At 48.2% G+C, this 19,315-nt stretch overlaps 1 protein-coding gene across 1 annotated transcript; it reads right to left on the bottom strand.

The window, feature by feature from the left end:
• Positions 1-825: 825 nt before the first annotated feature.
• LOC117844764 (ADP-ribosylation factor GTPase-activating protein AGD3) lies at positions 826-7,880 on the bottom strand. Its single transcript, XM_034725547.2, has 19 exons — positions 7,458-7,880; positions 6,574-6,650; positions 6,324-6,424; positions 6,032-6,102; positions 5,703-5,765; positions 5,571-5,615; positions 5,108-5,173; positions 4,976-5,023; positions 4,789-4,884; positions 4,662-4,703; positions 3,988-4,203; positions 3,752-3,883; positions 3,412-3,633; positions 3,200-3,286; positions 2,778-3,122; positions 2,377-2,519; positions 2,178-2,274; positions 1,335-1,834; positions 826-1,250 (listed from the first exon to the last, which is right to left on the bottom strand). The coding sequence occupies exons 1-19, from the start codon at positions 7,500-7,502 to the stop codon at positions 1,133-1,135; spliced, it is 2,514 nt and encodes an 837-aa protein (XP_034581438.1). The 5' UTR covers positions 7,503-7,880; the 3' UTR covers positions 826-1,132.
• Between the last annotated feature and the right edge of the window lie 11,435 nt (positions 7,881-19,315).

Consider the following 19,315-nt stretch of genomic DNA (forward strand, 5'->3'; position numbering starts at 1 on the left):
CTAAAAATAGCTGCGAATATGCTCCCACTTAATTTAGTCGCCCTCCACCGTGTTCTGAACGCCCCAACTCGCGTCGGTACCATTGGACTAGCCTAGCCACGGGTTCGGCGGCGATTCAGCCTGTTCGATCTTGTACGCCTTTGCTCGTACAGCCAGAGCCAGCCTTGCATCCTTCCAAAAGGCCCGCCCTGCTGCTCGGCCTCGGCGCATGCGTGCACGCGTACACGCCGCTCCAGACGCCAACCAAGTGGGCCGCCGGGCATCTCTCGTTGTTGCCTTGCGATTTAATTTCGGCATTGACATCTGCGGGCGCTGGGCGCCCTGTTCATGGCGCGTACGGCGCATCCGCGCGAGATCCACTTCTCCCCGGGCGGCGACAGCGACGCCTGATCGGCGACCTGGGCATGGACGACGCCTTCTCGGGAGCAGCAGATCTCTGATGCGGCAAAGCCACCAGACCAGCCATGCCGCCATGCAGCCGATCCTGGATCGGACTCGATCTGTTGTCACTTGTCATCCACAGGAACTGGCTGCAGACCTGCCCATCCATGCTTTGTTCAACCTGACTCTCAGCAGCCAGTGCTAGACCCTGCACAACTGCAGCATAGCGATGACTGCAGGTGGCGGCCTGTGTGCAAGATGGGTGTGACACTGACGATGCTGTGGTGTTTGTGTTACGCTTACACACATCTTGCTCGTCAGATTCGGAGCAGGCTGCTGCTGTTCGGCTACATGTAGAGCAGCGGAGTAGAAACATCAGGAACAGCGGTTTGAGCCGTATTCACACACTTTTTTTTTTGTATCTGATCGATCAGGGCGGCCACATTTCTCAGCTCACCAATCTAATTCTTGCATGAATTACGACGACACATCATCGCTATATGTACAACTGTCACAACAACAGGCAGACACTTCCCAATGTACAAACTTACACCGCAACATCTGCAAACAAAACCAAACAGCTTGCAAACTGCATCCACGATGAACAGGTCACCTTCACTCTAACCGCGACCAAAACCGCAGATGGCCCTAGAAAGCTATAACTTCCTCTTGACACAAACTGAGAGTATCGGCGAGGTATACTTGGCGCCATGCCACCCACCGGTACTGGAGACTTGACTACCTACATGATTTATCTACTCGGGTCCTCTAACAAAACAAGGATCTCTTCATCGTCTATGGCTCCGCCATCCATTGCATACTGTAATGCTGTTCTATCATCTCTGTCCGTGGCTTGAGAATCAGCCCCCCTGCACGGGATGTTGAGCAAGTAAATTAGAATCTACACATCCCAACTTTCGATTAAGGTAACCAACATGACGAAATCTGCATACCTGGAAAGCAGCAGCCTGGCGTACATGGGTCTGCCTTTCATGATGCAGTGATGAAGTGGTGTTCGCCCTCTTGAATCTGTAGAGTTTACATTGGCGCCGTACTGCAAGAGTAGCTCAACCATGCCCAGGTCCGCAACGCGGCATGCTAGATGAAGCAAAGACAACCCTTCGACATAATCATCCAATTCGTCTATACGGGCACTTGTGCTGGCAGGAGAAATAGAGTCCCCAGAAGAATCCTTCTCAAGCGGATTGCGATCAAAACATCTAGAACTTCCAATTGATGGTGAAGCTGGTTGCTCTTGTAGGAGGAGCGCTTTTCCCAGAGTCAAAGCCGAATTGAATGATGTATGTCCGTAAGAAAAATTTACATCGGCATTTGACCCCACAATCAGACTGTACACCCCCTTTTTGTTGTTTGAACTTACATTATCCCACATCAGTTGTGCTAGCTGAATCTCATCCACATTATGCTTCCGCACAAAATCCTTTTCAGCATACTGAAATAATTAAGAAAAAAAATCAACAGCTGAGTATACTTTACAAAGTTAGAGAGGAAAAATGTCTCTCGACTATATTCCTTTTCAACAAAAGACAATTAATTAGCAGTCCCAGATTTAATTGACATTTCTACTATCCCAAGGATTTAAAACCCCCTTTTCCAAGCAGGGCCTTAAAGTTTCGCAGACAACTCCTAAGAACAGATCTAACCTATAGATGCTGCTCATGAAACATCACTTGGTACATATAAATCGTGATATCATTGCTGATCACAATGAGTGATATAATAATTTTTGATGAAAATTTAGAGTAGACAAAACTAACAAACAAACTATGAAGTACCTTGGCATGAATAAATTTCTCCTTCACGGTAATAGGATCAGATTGTTTAGGCTTGCTGAGTGTAAAGCCATGCGATGTGTTTTCTAATTCATCAGCCCTGCATAACAGTAGAATTTACAAGTTAAATGAATGGCAATAAAAGGATAGTAAATTATACAACTTTTGTAATGTTGGTTTGTATAAACGGCACCAATGCTACCTTGAAATATCACCATGGTCAGCGCAGCTTGACGAAGGTAACATTCCTTCCCAGACAGTATTGGCAAACGTGTTGCCTAATGACTGAAAGAGATTGATTACAGATAGCTCCCAAACCCTGACATCAAGCGTCAGGGATCTTACCTGCCATTGAAAGGTAAGTTCGGTTGGCTAGTCACATTAATGATAACTTCCATCCAACACACCCAATCTATAGTAGAGAGCTACATGTCACTAGTGCTACCTGCGGTGCCTGGTTGGCACAAAGCCATGGGCAATGCACAGATACACATCATCCCAGACCCCAACAATTCCAATTGCAGAACAACAATATATATGAATTCTACAGTAACACGGTGAAACTTTTGCTCATGTAAATTGCAGACAATACTGCTCGTTTACCTTAGATATATGCACACCCATATTTCTGTGTACCCCAGAACACTCTATGCATAAAAGAATTCCAAGGTTCAGGGATGCCCAATCAGGCTCTGCAGCACCACAGTCAGCACAGTTACCATTGCCAGCCACTTTCCTAAGCAAGTCAATTGGCTTATCAGGCTTCATCATGCTTGTTCGGTGATGCTGTGTACCCCTGGCAGAATGATCGAAATAACCACTTCCTGAGTTCTTTTCCAGCATGCAATCTTCACTTATTGAATGTTCAAGTTCTGTTGAGCTACTGAAAGAACTGCTTTCGCTGGCAGTTCGATGATGGCTGCTGCCCTTAGGGCTCAGCAGAAGACGCTGTAAACAAAAATATAATTTCATATAAATCAAATTCAGATATATAAATAATTCAATGTATGCCACTCATCACTAACCCGTTCAGGGGACTGGGAGCTCAGCAAAGAAGCGATGACGCCAGTAATTTTTTCAATCCAATCCATCTGATCCATTGCACTCTCTGCCTGCATAATTTTAGGTGCATGTCACTAGACTGAAATCAATATGGCAACTATAGCTATTAAACAGCTTCGCACATCATTCTGTATAAAGAAAAACAGAAATAAAAACGTACACTTAAGCTTCATACCTGCAATGTATAGTTCTTTGTGGGAGAAATTATTCTGAAGCAGAACCGCAAGTCTGATTGGTCTGCATCAACTTTAATGGTCGATGTTAGCAAGTTTACAGTATGGCGTGCAACAGATTTCTCATCATGCACGCCTCCATGGTAATGAGATGAAAACCATCTGCTGAGCAACCCAGAACCATGTTCAGAGGGAGTGCTAGTTCTTTGATTAGAATAACCGCTCTACAAAATCAAAAAACAAAACAAAAAAAATGATGAAATAGTATTTACCTGAGACACTCCTTAAGCGTGTGAAAGTATAATGTGAGATTGAATGTTGTAAGGTGTTGTGAATACTTACAGATGGCCTACTGTTTTGCTTGCGATAATAGTATAACATTCCTCGACTGTCGAGTACAAAGAACCTCCTTTTCCAGTCACCTCTCAAATTTGAAGATCTCTTAGAAAGATAGCCTTGTCGAATAGTCTGAACCTGAAAATAGTTGCTTACTTTCAGTATAACGTGAATTTCCCTTATTGAAGGTACACAACCATGCATACATGAATCGATCTTCAGATAGCACCAGTATGTGTTACCTTGCCCTTTGAAGCTGATTGCATCACTGCCTCAATCATCTTATGAGAACTTCTACCAATTGCTTGTATTCCATCACCATTAGGGGAATCGTTCATTCCATTTGGTGACCACCGACTTTCCCGATCAATTTGTCGTTTGAACTCTTGCATTCTCTCAACAAGAGCAGCCTGCTCATAGTTAGACCTTTCTCTTGATTGCTGTGCATAAGCAAGAACCTGCAAAAAGAGAAAGCGTGATGAATGATGTAAACAACCTTTCTCAGGTTCAGAAATATGGAAAGGTGAGGAGGAAATTAGGTCTGTAATACAGCCATGCGAACAATTACAGAATTCAGTAACCAAGGGTGATGCATTGTAATTCATGAAATCATAATATATGAAGGTCAACATGACCAAACAACAAAAGGATTTCAGCAATGAAGCAAATGGAGCAGAAGCACCTAACACCTTAATTACAGGTATTGTAAGGTCTAAAGAAGTCAATATCTTGAAGCAGGAACAAGGCAGTTGTGTGATTGGCAAGGATAATGAATGGTGCACCAGTTTCAGGATGTGTTGTTGCCTCCATTAAGCAGGACATGTTTACTGCCTCAACAAAGTTTAGCACTGTATGATGTATTCAACAAGAGCACTACAAACAATATCAAAAGAAATGCCATGGCTGAAAGAGTTACTTGGTTGATATATGGTTCCATCTGATGCAGGAGTTCATATCCCTGAACAAATAGCAACAGAGGAAGCTTGAATTACATTTGTACATAACCTAGAAATGTCAATATGAAAACAATGGCAAGAATATACTTGTTTGAAATAACGAAGATGCGCGTCCATTGTCCCACTAACAGCCTCCAAAAATTCAAACCTCTTCTTAGCCTCGATATTTGAAAGCGAAGTCACCTGAATATAAATACAGATAAGACAAAAAAAAAGGCATTGCAACAATCTAAATAAAGAATCCTGAACAGTGGCAAATAAATAGGGTATGTACCAGATTGAAACGAGCTTGTTCAAATGAAGATCTGGCACTGTGGAGCTCCTGATTATGTCGCAAACAATTTAGTAGCAGAATGTAACCTTACCTTTTAGGTTTCAAAAGACAATAAGGTCAAAGTAAACTTACGTCCTCTACAGCAGTTGCTACGTCAGTCCTTGTACCTTTCTTCAAGGATAAATACTTCTCACGAGCCTAGGTAAGAAGAAAAACAAATGGAACAGGCTTACTAAAAAACAACTTAAGTTTTGTTATAACTGCACTGTCAACTGATATGTCAAGCATGATAACACATATCAAAAAGACAACAAAGCTACAAATTTCATGCTAGCCCGTGAAACAAACAGCAGACTCATCCTAGATAACTTACTAGAACATTTTCTATGAGTTAGAATTCAGTAGCTGGAAAGAAAAATAAAAAATAATACCTAAGCATCACCAACAGATCCTATCTGAATCTAGTGCAAGTTGTCTATTAGGTAACAAGGTAAAGCAAATGGAACAATAGATCATTTCTACCATAATGAGCTATTATACAAGCTTCTGAGTCTCCTTGTATGGCCATTACAAAATAGCATCAAAGCAGAATTACCTGGTCATAAAGAAGGCTAGCCTTGTCAAAACGTTTCCTAGCATCCTGCAAAAACGTTGTTAAATTAACACCATATGTAATTCCAAGTGTGAATTCTACAGATTTTATGTTGATACAAAATTATGTCAATACCTTCATTTCATGTAAATCAATGTCCACAAACTGGAGCAGCTTGTCATTTAGCATATGCTCAACCTATCACAACAATACATCAGCAGCTATACCACCTAAGGTGAAAGTGTAATTGCAAGCTTGTAAAACCTAACAAAACCGGAGTAGATCCCCTCTCGGTGATGAATGTAAATCAATACAACCACAAGAATGAATTCAACCATGTAATTGTCAAAATAAATTAAAATGAAGTATTGCAGAGCCAAGGAGATGAGTCATAGCCAAGTTACAGTATCAGAAGAAGGTGACAGGCAAACACTTCCATAGTAATGTATATATGGATGCTCTACCTGGGAGCGCAATACTTCTTTGTATGTTCCAATTTCTCTCAAGGCAATTGTAAATTTGGTCATAACAGGCCCTGCAAAAGAGGTAAGCATCATGATTTAAAGAGAACCGACCAACTAGGAAAGCGAAAAGGGAAAAACAACAGTGCTGAAGGTACAAATATAGTAAAGGTGACACGATCAAATTAATCAGTTTCAACAAAGAATAAAAGAAAAGGAATTTACGTAGACCATATAACAAATTGAGTACAGAGCTGAATACATGCATTATAAAAGAGAACACCAAATAACTAACCTCCAAATGCAACACTGATTGGATCATTATGACCCCCTCCAAAAGTTTCAAGTGAACTTGCGAACGCAATATCTCCATCATATGCTTCCCCTAGTCCTTCCCTGAAACAAAAGGGAGAAATTAGATAGAGTAACCCTGATAATTAAAACACAGCCTATATAATCCGATAGAATTCAAACATCAGAAACAAAATTTTCAGGTTTGGTAAGTCCAGATATGCCACATAAATGAGATGTGAATGATCACTTACGTGTATTTCCGGCAACCTTTGTGAAACTTGAAACATCTTTCTCTTAGCAATTCAGCACCTTCTTCAAGTGATTGCATCTATTAATGCAAGGAAACGAGTTAAATAATGTTCATGAACCACAGGAAGCAAATACTGGAATTTAATATCGAGATCCCCAAACATAATACAAAGGTTAGGTTGGCCTCATCGAATCAATATGACGCTTCATAACGAAATTGAATAGGCTATTAAGGATGAATAAATCGAAGGCACCTACTTTACAAACAATTTGTGACTCCTCATACTCCTTGCATAATTAAGGCAACCCTTTTTCTGTCGACAACTGACAAATTAATGGAACATTTCCAAAAATGTACACCAAATGATCACAATGCATGCCAAATTTACACATTGAAAAGCAAGATGCGCTACCTAATTCGCATCGAAACAAACAACAAACTGTCCAAAAAGAAATAGCAATCAGAAGACCAGAACACATCTAGAGAATCTAAACTTTTAAAGGGCAAAGTTCCAAGTCGTGTTCGCATCAGTACAGCCTAACAACACAAAGTGCACTCGTGAACAATCATCAGACAGTCCACAAAACGGTTAAAAGAAGCGGTTAAACCTGCAGGTCCTACACTATTAATTCAAAATTGATTGGAGACCGAATTACACCGCAAGGGATCAGAGTCTCCGCCCTCATTCCCCATCAGCACAACCCAAAAGGAAGGGCAGATCCGCGCAACCACCCGCAACCCAATCCGGGAGCCACCGGAGCAAAGCATTGCACCCAAAGCTGAAAACTTTATCCCTCCCGCTCGCCCGAGAGGCCGAGATCAATCTCCCAGCAGCTACGCAGGATCCCCGGACCGCAGAAACCGAGATCCGGAGCGACCCCTCACCTGCTTCCTGAACATGGGCGAGTCATCGAGCCTGCTGAAAAACATGGCTGCCTCCGCCAGCCCGCCTTCCGCCGCCGCAGCCACTTATTCTCCCCCCACTGCCGCACTACCTCCACATCGACCCCCGCGCAGCCGCGGCGTCGGAAAGACTCGCTCGCCGGAGACCCCGCTCCGCAGCCACCGGGACCACAACCACCGCCACCTCCGCTTCACGGAGAACCGCCACTCCACCTCCGGCCTCAGCGCGACACGCTTGGAGCGCGACCCACGGCCGTAACCCTCCGGCGCCGCTGGGACCGAAACCCTAGGCGGCGGCCGGAATCGGCGAAATGGCGGCGATTCGCGTGGGGGGCGCGCGGAGAGAGAGGAATCGAATGGCTCGGCGAGAGTGGGGGAGGGGACACGCAGACGCAACGCCTTGGGGGGGCGGGGGGACAGGGAGGGGTAAAGAGAAAAGTGTGAGATGGAAAATAACGGGGCGCTTTGTTTCTGATTAAGCCTAAATATAATTTAATATTTTTTGTTTTCGGGGTTAATTTAGTCGCTGATCGTGTGGGAGTGGCGTGGTAGGCCTGGTGCATCGTGGTGCCGAGACGTGGGGCCCGGGATACAGCGAGTGGGGAGAGGGAGGAGGCGGATCACCTACCGGTGAGTGGACGGGTGACTTACCGTTGATTGTATTGCCCGTGTGCGCAGGGTGCCACTTGTCCATTTCTTCTTTTTAATTTTAAAAAATTATAAATTTAAAGAAAAATCAGGAACTTTTGCACTGGTCAAAACAAGGTGAGGCGTCCGAGTTGTAGAACCAAGTGCATGACAGGGAATTAGATGGTGTCATTCGTACCTGTAATTTTTTCTCTTTCTCTTTCTCTTTCTCTTTTTTCTACTTACTTAATGCTCAATTCAGCTAGGTACAATATCCGTTAAGAGCAATGGAGCCCTGTGCAAAAAGTTCGGTATTGATGCAATAACACCATAAAAGATTGGTTGTTGGTTGAAGACTTGAAGTGTATTATGCTACTAAAATGTTCTTGAGGGGATAATAAAGCACGGGTTGAGGAAGATAAATAAATGTACGGGTCGAGAAAGAGAAAAGAGATTGCAATTTTGATCCCTATTACAGTGTGAGGAAATAAGGGAGACTGTCCATTTGGCAAGCAAAGCGTTGGAGGTCGTCACCTTGGATATCTTTGCCAAGAATAGATGGACAAGTAATAATAGACTTGGCTTTTAATTTTCTCCGATCGACTATATATTTTTTCATTATTATTTGTGATCATCCTGCGAGCTGAGAATATTAAGAAATTAGGCTGTGTGTGGTCGCAGAGGCTGGAAAGGATTCCTTTTTTAAAAAAGAAGAGAAATTAGAAAATAATATATTATTGTAGCAAGTTGAAATTGGCTCAAAATGGGTGACGTTCCCATAAACATTCCTCGAAAAAAAAATCTAAAAGTATGACACGTAGGAGGCAAAATTGACAACACTATGTAACATCCAACTAGCGATGTAACGTAAGATTAAAATGGCAAGCAAGCTATGAACTTTGCATATGCTCGGCAGAACACCTCCTTTGCTAAAAACACAAACTGAAAAAAAAAAAGAGAAATCGAACGTAATGGGAAAAAAGGAGGTGGTAACCTCACCGGTGGCACGGCAACGGCACCACGAGCGATCGTGAGGCGCGACAGTAATCATGCACGAACAGCGCAGCTCTCGATTTGAATTCTTTTTCTTCTTGGTTCGAGATTAAACAAAACGTAATTTACGAGAGGAATTGGAAGAAATAGGAAAGGCAATCAGACAGTTCGTGGACGCTCGTGAGTGGGCCCAAAATGCGGCCTCTGCTCTTCTTCGGCTTTATTGGATGCCAACCCCCTGCGGCCCCACCAAATAAACCCCCCTCAAAAAAATGTTTGGAAACGCGCTTACGCTAATCTGGTTATCAAAATAAGCTGCACTCGTGAGCTTCTTTCATCGGCCTTCCAGATCAAATTCCGAAGTGAAAATTTTCTGAAGGTTTTGAGGGGGGTAAAAGGAATTTTCTTTATAAGCGGCAAAATGGCAAAACCCTCTCTCATTAGGAAGCGGAACTGGACAAATACATGCGCTCCTTTTCGTCGATTGTGTCACCCTAATCATGCTAGTGCTCTTGTCCATGTATTAGTGTTCGCCGTTTGTCTTGTCTTTGTTTATACTTTCAAGAAAAGTTTTGTTTTAGCTTGCTCTTAATACATCCACGCATAAACTATACTAATTTGCACTGCCGCTTTGGACAAATTGAGTTCATCATCATGAGTCAAACTGACTATCTTATTCGCCCACGATCAGCGCCATTCAGCATTCAAATATAAAATTCTGAATCATAGTGCAAGACTTTTTAGCGCAGAATATCTAAACATTCAAACGATTAATGGAAATGACCCTCGATTACAGTTAAACACATGATTGCAGGGACACCCACTGGATATCCCCACAATCTACAACATGTTCCCTTTCGCCTCCCTTCCCTCCCGCCCCCTCCCACACACACATCAGTATCTTTGTCAGCCCATATGCTACGTATGTATATAAAGATCCCAAAATAAACACATCCTAAAAGTGGTTTTAGGGGGCGTTTGGATTTTTAGCTAAAGTCGAGTCCATGTCACATCGAATATTCGGAGATTAATTAGGAGGACTAAACATAAGCTAATTATAAAACTAATTACACAGATGGAGGCTAATTCGCGAGACGAATCTATTAAGCCTAATTAATCCATCATTAACACATGTTTACTGTAGCATCACATTGTCAAATTATGAACTAATTAGGCTTAATAGATTCGTCTCGCAAATTAGTCTCCATCTGTACAATTGATTTTATAATTAGTCTAAATTTAATACTTCTATCTAAATATTTGATGTTACAGGAGGAATTAAAGAATCAAACGGAGCCTTAGCCTAAAACCAGTTTAAAAATGTGCGAACTGGCAGATGCTCTTGAGTCTTGGCTAAGGTTAGTGAGTAGGCAGCATGCACTGCAGTACTGCACTGGCTTTTTGGTAGGAAATTGGTGTGGAGTGTGGACAGAGTGGTACACAGCACAGAGGAGTCCTGGCGACGGCGACGGATAGATGCGACATGATTGCGCTCAGGTTTCCCTCCCTCCCTCCTCGGTTTGAGTGGGGTTGGCGCCCACTTCTGAGAGTCCGCTGTTTCTCTACGGTCTGCTCACCTCCACGACCTCCTCCCCTTTTCCGAATCTTCTCTAATGCCGCGGTTAAAATTCAGGAGGCGATACACAAAGCGACTTCAGGGGGGGGGGGGGGGGGGGGGGGGGGGGGGGGGGGGGGGGGGGGGAGCGTCTCCCTTTGTCTTTTGCTGAATTGCTGTTCCAGCGTTTAACTTTAGTGGCAATGCCGTGGTGGTCTTGACATGCTTTGCTAATATAATGCCGACGCTGGGGGATTAACGGTTCCCCGTTTCAGCCTCGGTGAGCTTCTGTATGGGTTGGGCTGTGCTAACTGTGAAGTGAAACACAGCACGCGAGCAGGCGCCACGGCCAACGAGGGGGGACAACAAAGCATGTCGTCGCAGACACAACTCTAAAGACGCCGCCTTTCTTTTCGGGACGGCAATGATTCCTGCACGGTGCCACCGGACCGTGCTGGTGGCCGGCACGCCCAGCACGGCAGCCACTGCAGTCCCCATCAGCCTCTCCCCGCTCTGCTCTGCTCTGCTCACCGGCGGTGGCCGGAGCGCCGGCGTACGTGCGTGAGCGTGAAGGACAAGGCTCCCCGCTCCGGCGGCCTGCCTGACGTATCCCCCGGCCCGCGGCCAGCAGCCAGTGAGCGACGAGCAGCAGTGTGTGCCGGTGGCGGTAGGTGCCGGAGGCACAGTGAGCAGGCCCCCATCGTCAGGGACTGCTAGTCTGCCGCTGCTTGCTGAGCTGCTAGTACCGAGTTTGGTGAGGAGCATTGAACAAAGTCGGCGGGTTCACATCTGCTTTTATCCAAGGAATCTCCTCTCTGTTCCTTGCGGCTCGCTTTCTGGCCGTCCACCCGGAGAAGCTTTGAGCCAACGCCTCCTTTTTCCGCCGCTTTGTGTTGGCCTAATGACCTTGGCCGATGGACGAGGCCCCCCTTTTTTTCTTTTCCGTGTGTTGTTGATCCTCCGTTGAGGATGAGATATTCGTCGCCAACAGAAAACATGGTCAGGTCAGCTGGTACGAACAGTAGGCCTGGGGTTCGGTTAAACCGGACCGAACCGTCGGTTCTTCGGTTTTTTGCAAAGTTTGGTTCCCAGAAAATCGGAACCGTCGGTTCTTGATCAAAATAAGAACCGAGCCATTTCAGTTTCAGTCAGTTCGGTTCGGTTATTAACTGAATTAATCGACCGGACCTGTTTGGCAGGATCCATAGAAAAGTGTGGCAGGATTTTAGGTAAAAGTTGACATAATCAACATTTAGCAGCACAAATCGCAAATCGGCTAGGCTGTCGAGGTCTCGAGGAGGAGCTGAGGATGGGGCACTGGGGGCAGGTCCGACGCCGGTGCTGCAGGCTGCGCGGCCGCCGGCCGCCGCTGGCGCCGTGCCCCCAGGATGTCGGGAGGCTGGGCCCACGCCACCGGCGGTCGAGCCCCTGCTGCAACCCCGCGCTGCCGGGCTGGGGTCGACGCCCCACGGGATGCTGGAGCTGGACGGGATGCCGAGCCAGGCAGCTTGCGGCGGCGGCGGCGGGTGGGGTGGGATGGCCGGTGCGCGCCTGGACGAGACGAGGAGAGGGTCAGGGGGCGGATGGGTGGGTTGGCCGGGGTGGGTCTGAGGGTGAGAAGTGGGGAGTGGAGGTTATATACGTAGGGTTGATAGTTCTATTGGGCTGGGCTGAAAGCATTTGTTATTGGGCTTCAGTGTATATTTTGGTTAACCGAGGGGTTGATAGTACCTGTAACCGAAGTGAGAACCGATACTGTCGGTTCCGGTTCGATTTTTTCACTCGGTTCTTGGTCAATTATGCCCAGCGTAACGAATAGTTCGGCTGAGCTTCCAAGGCGTACAAAACACACGGGTGCAGCAACAACAGACGCTTCAGATAAGAATAACCACGAGATTCGCATATGCGGATGGTGGTTGCACTGCAAGCTTGGCGACATCGGTCGCGCTCGCGCACTGGCATCTCCGCATCTGAACTGAAAATGGATCCAAGCGTGCCCCTGAAACCTCCCTTTCCTCAGGGCACAAGGCTTGTCTCCGACCGTGACGCCTGAGATTGGCCGGTAGCGAGAGCAGGCCGAGCAGCGCTGCCGCGAGCCCATGCGCGCGGCGCGCGTGGGAGCACGCGAACAAAAGGATAAAGGACAGGACAGGCCATGCGGGGAGATGGAAACGACGGTCGACGGGGTCGATCAGGCGCGGAGGAAGCGAGGTGGTGAAGTGATGGGCAGGGGCGCAGGGCAGAGCCCTTGTCAGCTTGTAACAGATGCCGGTGACGTCGCAGTCGCGCGTTCGCTCCTGCCCTGCCGCGGCGCGGCAGCCGGGCGCGCGAGGGTGGCGCGGGACGATAGGCCGTGTCCCCTCGCTCGCACCGCGCTGCCGCTGCTGGCAAATGTGTTACTGTTTCCGCTTGCAAATGTGTCTCATGATCTCTGATGGCGTCGGATCTCCAGGAGGCCCTGGGACCTCGGGTCGGGGGGAGTTTGGGTTTGGCATCGCCGTACGTTCTCGGCAAGCGTTAAGGACGGACGGCGCACGGCAACACGAGTCTATACAGCCTCTACGCTACGCCGTCGTGCCACGTACGTACCGGACGCAGCGACATGCTAACGGGCCCGGCACTGGCCGTCAAGTACAGGTGAGTACTCACCAGGTGACGTGCGGCGGTGGCTAGACCCCCTGCCGCGGCCGGCCAGGTGAGCCCGGGCCCCGTGCGCGGCCAGAACCCGGAATCAAAGATGCCGTGCCGGTGGTGGTTCCAACTACCAACGGCCGTGACGACACGCTAAGCAATTGTAGAGCTCTGGAGTAGGTAACAAAAGCAGGGTGGGCACAGAACGCCATTACGCCAAGAACTGCAGAGCAACCAAAAAGCACGCCCGAAGTGTGCCGATCCAACCACCTGAACGACGACATCTGAGAACTGAAAACATCCGCCCATCGCTGTCCTTGGGCGTCTTGGGGGCATCGAGAGCGGCAACGCCCACCTCTCCACCAGACCAGAGCTGTCCTCTCGTTCACCAAGCATAGAACCCGGTGTGCTAACACGATCCAAGACGCGGATTTTGGGCGCCTTTGCATGAATGGAAAATTGTGCAGGCATGGGCAACAGATAAATTTCAATCACGAATCGGAGCACCAGTTTCTGAATGCAACCGAGTCGTTTCAGAGAAATAAAAGGTACAGTCCCGGGCCCCCAACTCTTCTGAAAAAAGTTAAAAAATAAAAGGGCTTAATCTTCTATCCTGGGCCGAGTACATACCACACTCACCCCTGTTTTCTTCCCAAGGCCCAAGGCCTCTCAGACCTTTCGGATTTGCTTTATCTAGTTGGCTGAAAGGGCCACAGGTGTGAAACTGTGTACTACTAGCCTGCTAACACTGCAGCGGTGTACCTTTACCTGCTTCATGAAACTTTTCAAAGCACGTGTCGTGCCTGACTCTGTCAAGCAGGTGCAAACAGGAAACCTACGAAATCGAGATGGCACATGTGAACACGGACGGAGCTCTTGCCTACAGTTCACACGCGCTTGGACGCACACGTTTCTGCGCGCTCATACCGCAGGCTGCAGCTAGCTGTGGAATTGAAAAGCTCTAGACGCTAGGCCTGAAGAAGAACGAACGGAACACTGCAGCTGCGAGCTTGTGAGATTGTTCAGCCACCACGAAATCGCTGCCCGCTTCCCGCACGGCTGAGGGGTTATTTGGATAACAGGTGCTAAATTTTAGTCATGTCATATCGGATATTCGGATGCTAATTAGGAGGATTAATCATAAGCTAATTATAAAACTAATTGCAGTACACCTGAGCTAATTCGCGAGATGAATTTATTAAGGTTAATTAATCCATCATTAGCAAATGGTTACTGTAGCACCACATTGTCAAATCATGGACTAATTAGGTTTAATAGATTTGTCTCGCAAATTAGACTCCATCTGTGCAATTAGTTTTGTAATTAGCCTATGTTTAATACTTCTAATTAGTATCAAACATCTGATGTGACAGGTGCTAAACTTTAGCACGTGGGAGCAAGCTCTATAGAAGTGTCGAGCTCTTTAAAACTCCATACTATGCTTGGTGCTATAGTATACGGATGATTTAACTATCCATTACTATATCCGGTGTTATGTGTTATTTAATAATTATTACATTATATGAAGTGAGATCCCAAACGAAATTGCGTTGCAGACTTTATGCTTGTTGTATATAAAAAAGTATTGTTGTGATGTTATTTGTGGTTTTGTCTCGTGATACCGTTATATTATCTATACTACCCATATATACCACACATTACTCATAACGTTTTTAATAATATACAATTAATCTTAATAAGTAGATGTTTTTATACCGATTCTTTCAATATTAGTCTAGTATATATTTACGAACGAAGGGAGTATAAGACATCGTAAAAGAGTTAAACGTCTGCCTCCTGTGCTCCTAGCTACTTGCCATCGTGACTATAACCGCCGTGCTATAATCGACAACTAGGGTAAGGGAGAGTCCAACAATAAAAACGCTGAACGGTTAGGGCATCCGCAATGGTTATAGTAAGATGCTCTCTATAGTGATGTTCACGTAGGATGTAGTAAGCTCTTAGATCATCCACCCAACAGTCTTACTACAACATTAATTTCATGTGGGTCATATGCTCCAAGCCTTATCATCTCCTCATACCTTTTCTCTCTCCGACTCTCCCATGGCCATGGCGTCACAGTCGGCACTACCCCTGCTATGGCCGCCACTTCGACTTTCGTGCCACCCGCTGCCCATGGCCATGGCATCGTGGCTGGTCCCCGTCGAGCGCCACCCCTTATCTCTGTGCCACCGCACCCGTCCCCGGCCAAAGCCCGCCCGTCCTCCCCCGCACTTGCGCTAGCCACCACCCACACCTCTGCTAGCGTCGCCACCCCCTCCTCCTCCCAGCTAGCGGCCACCTGTCCTTTCCTGTGATGCACGCACGCGGGCCACGCCTCGACCTCCCTCCTCCCCACGTCGCGCGGCTCCACCTCCACACCCACTGGCCACTGCCCTGCTCCTCCCCCATGGTGCCGAGTTCGAGCTCCACCTCGCCCTCGGTGGTGCCCACTGCGTGAAGCGTCCCCACATAAGTAGAGACTAAATGTGATACAAATATCAGTCCCAGGAGGCTGATAGCACATTTATTTGACAGATAATTCAGTTACCGTACAACTCCCGAGGGAGTGGGCGTGAAAGCCACGCAGCGATAAACAGTAAATAAATAACGGCGGCTAACCAAGCGACTGCCAAAAGACAGTACTCGGGACTACACGGCAGCAGCAGCATCTTGGGCAGGCCAACACCACAGGCAGCGTCGGGTGCGGACACAACCTCTACTCGAGGTCCTCTGTGATGAAATCCGGGTCCTCCTCTGTAGCAACGAAGCAAGGGTGAGTACTAACGTACTCAACAAGTCCAACCCCATCCACGGAGGGGGATACAAGCAAGTTTATGCACAAGTATGACAAGGATAGGCTAGAGTTTATTTGCGGAAAAGCTAAATTTTAACACATGCAGGGGATCGTTTCGAAAGGGTTTTTGCAAAGTTTTCCTTTAATACCCGAAGCATTGAGTGGGGTTGATCCTACACAAAGGATCCAAGATTTTATCGCTATCGGACTCCCCGTCCGCCATAGCGCACGGCACAACTGCCGGACTCTTCCAAAATCCAACACACGCACGCACACATGACATTCTTGCCCAATTGCTAGTTATGTGACCAAGCCGTAACTCGTCCAATGCCGTGGACACGGCTACCCGGATAGGTTTTAACTCTGCAGAGGGTGTACACTTTTCCCACAAGTAGGGTACCGCAGCACGATCACCTTGGTGACGGTACGGATCCTAACAAAGCCATTACCCACCTTAGCTAAGACTGGCTAGTTCCCACGGAAACACCCAAGGGGTTCACGGCTCGTCCATGAGACCGTAACCGGGATCTAAGTCACCAAGATCTTACTCCTTTTCCATGGGTTCCCGTTGCTCACCAGCACCCCTGAGGACTAACAGTTCAGCTAGTGGGATTTATGCTAAGCCGTTGCCCATACAACGGTCGAGTGGTTGCACGATAGTGGAATTAGGCAAGATGACACATCAACTCGGTCCTTAACCATGACAAGATGGATATCTCCCGACATTGCTCAACCACCAAGGTACGAGCACAACAACAGGGCATTCCACACAAGGAACACCCATCCATCCCGTCTACACATCCTCTTTTCCCGAACCCAAAAGCCATTTCTCTTACTTGGACACACACACACATTTACTTTCCGAAAACACCATTGTAATAATGATTGTAGTTGAGTAACAAATTTCTAAGCGTTCTAGCAGTGGTTATCATCTAAACAGAGCGAGTCATATTTAGAGATAAGCATAGGACAACAAGGAATGTTCATAACAATCAAGGGGTGGCTATCCAACCATGTCTTGCGATAAAATAATATGCATTTTGTAAAACAGGCCAATAGGTTGTGTTTGAAAAACTAGGTATTAAGTATGCATCAAGGGGTGAGATTGGACTTGCCGTCTTCAAAGCCTTCCGGGAGTTTCGGCTCGCGGTACTGGTCCTCGGGCTCGGGCTCGCGGTCAAACTCCTCCTCGGGCTCCTCCTCGATCAATCCGCGATCTACGGCACACACAAACAGACACACAAATAAATAAAAAGGAAACGGTTTTTAACCGTGAGCTCCGAACAGGAAACGCGAACGGAAAATAGGTAGAAGGATTATTTCTGGGAAATTTGGATATAGATCTGCGAAAGTAATCCAGAGGATGACGTGGTGAAATTCGGGTTTAATTGGAGGAAGTTTGGCGCATGAAATGACGGGTTAAACATGAATTAGGGGCTTAAACGGAGGCTTAGGACTGATTTGTACTAAACCAGGGACCTAGTTGTAAATAATTTTGGAGGTGGAGGGGCTTATCCGCGAATAGCTTTATGAGAGTGGTGGGAGGACCTGCTCGTAATTTGGGAGGAAGTGAGGGTTAGATCGAAATTTTGGGAAATCTTCCCTTTCTTCTTCCAGGAAGAAAGAGAGAAGGTGAGGAATGGGGGTGTGCGGCGGCGGCCGGCCGGCCGGGCTGCGCCGGCGGCGGCCGAGGGCTGGGGCGGCGGAGGATGGGGTGGAGGCCCCATTTTGCCTCACCTCGGGTGGTGTCGTCGGAGGAGGGGGGGCGGGGCACCGGCGCCCGTGCGGGAGGTGGCGGTGGCAGGGATGCGGCGGCGGCGGCAAGGAGGCGGCGGCGGTTGTGCAGGTGACGGGGAGGGGGAATGCGGCGGGTTGTGGTGGTGGTGGCCGGGGCGTTCACCCCCTTTTTATAGGCCGGCGAGGGGCGGGTCCAAGGCGTGCGGGAGGTGGGGGTCCGGGCGGCGGCCGGCGATGGCCGGCACGGCACCGGTGCCGTGCCGGGCGAGAGAGGGGGGTAGGGGCCGGCAGCGGGAGGTGTGGCGCGGGGCCGAAGAGGCCGGCGTGGAGGGGACGGCGCGCGGGGCCGGGGCGGCCGGACGCCGGAGCGGGCGGCGCAGGCGACCGGGGCCGGGTTGGGCGCACGGCCCGAGGGGCGGCGTGGTGGCACCGGCCGGGCGGCGGGCCCCGGGCGTGCGAGGCCGGGCGGCGTGCCCCTGGCACGCGAGGCCGGGCGGCGTGGCGCCAGTAGCGCCGGGGAGTTAAGGAGCTGGGGCCGGACGGGTGGCGCCAGGAAGAAGGAAGAGGAGGAGAGAGAAGAAGGAAGGAGGAAGAAAGAAGAAAGAGGAAGAAGGAGGAAGGAAAAAGAAAAGGAAAAAGGGGAGGGGAAAAGGGAAAGAAAAAGAGAGGGACAGGCGGCGATCGCGGCACGCGGTCGGAGCACGCACGCGGCGGTCTGACGACGGCACGCGGCGAGATTTACGGGCACAGATAAAAAGATAGGTGGGGGGTCGGCATGGTACCGGGACGGCGAAATCGCCGGGGAGGTTTCCGATTTCCGGGAGCTCAGCGGTAAAAGATTTTAAAGGCAGTTTTTAACGGGTGGTTTTAGTCGGTGATTTCTGCGGGCGTTACAAACCTACCCCACTTAAATTGAATCTCGTCCTCGAGATTCGACTGAGTCCTGAAGAGATGGGGAAATTCCTTCTTTAACGCGTCCTCGCGTTCCCACGTGGCCTCTTCTTCGCCATGCCTGCTCCATTGTACTCTGCAGATCCGAACTGCTGTATTCCTTGTCCTTCTGGTGACAGTGTCCAGAATTTTGACAGGCACTTCTTGATACCGAAGGTCCTTCTGTAAATCTATTGTTTCCACCGGCACTTGTTCCTCCGGTACTCTCAGGCATTTTCTTAGCTGGGAGACATGGAATACCGGGTGTATATCCGACATTTCTTCGGGCAGTTGGATACGGTACGCTACGGCTCCAACTCTCTTTAACACCTGGTATGGTCCAATATACCGAGGGACTAGTTTTTCCTTGCACCTGAAACCTCCGTGTACCCCGAATCGGGGATACCTTGAGGTTGACAAAATCTCCCTCATTGAAGCACAATTCCCGTCTTCTTTTGTCCGAGTAGCTCTTTTGTCTGGACTGTGCAGCCTTCAGCTTCTCTCGGATTTCTGCTACACGGTCTTCTGCTTCCTTGATAAAAGCTGGTCCGACCAGGGAACGCTCTCCGA

Source organism: Setaria viridis, chromosome 2 (genome assembly GCF_005286985.2).
Source record: "Setaria viridis chromosome 2, Setaria_viridis_v4.0, whole genome shotgun sequence".
Lineage (NCBI taxonomy): Eukaryota > Viridiplantae > Streptophyta > Magnoliopsida > Poales > Poaceae > Setaria > Setaria viridis.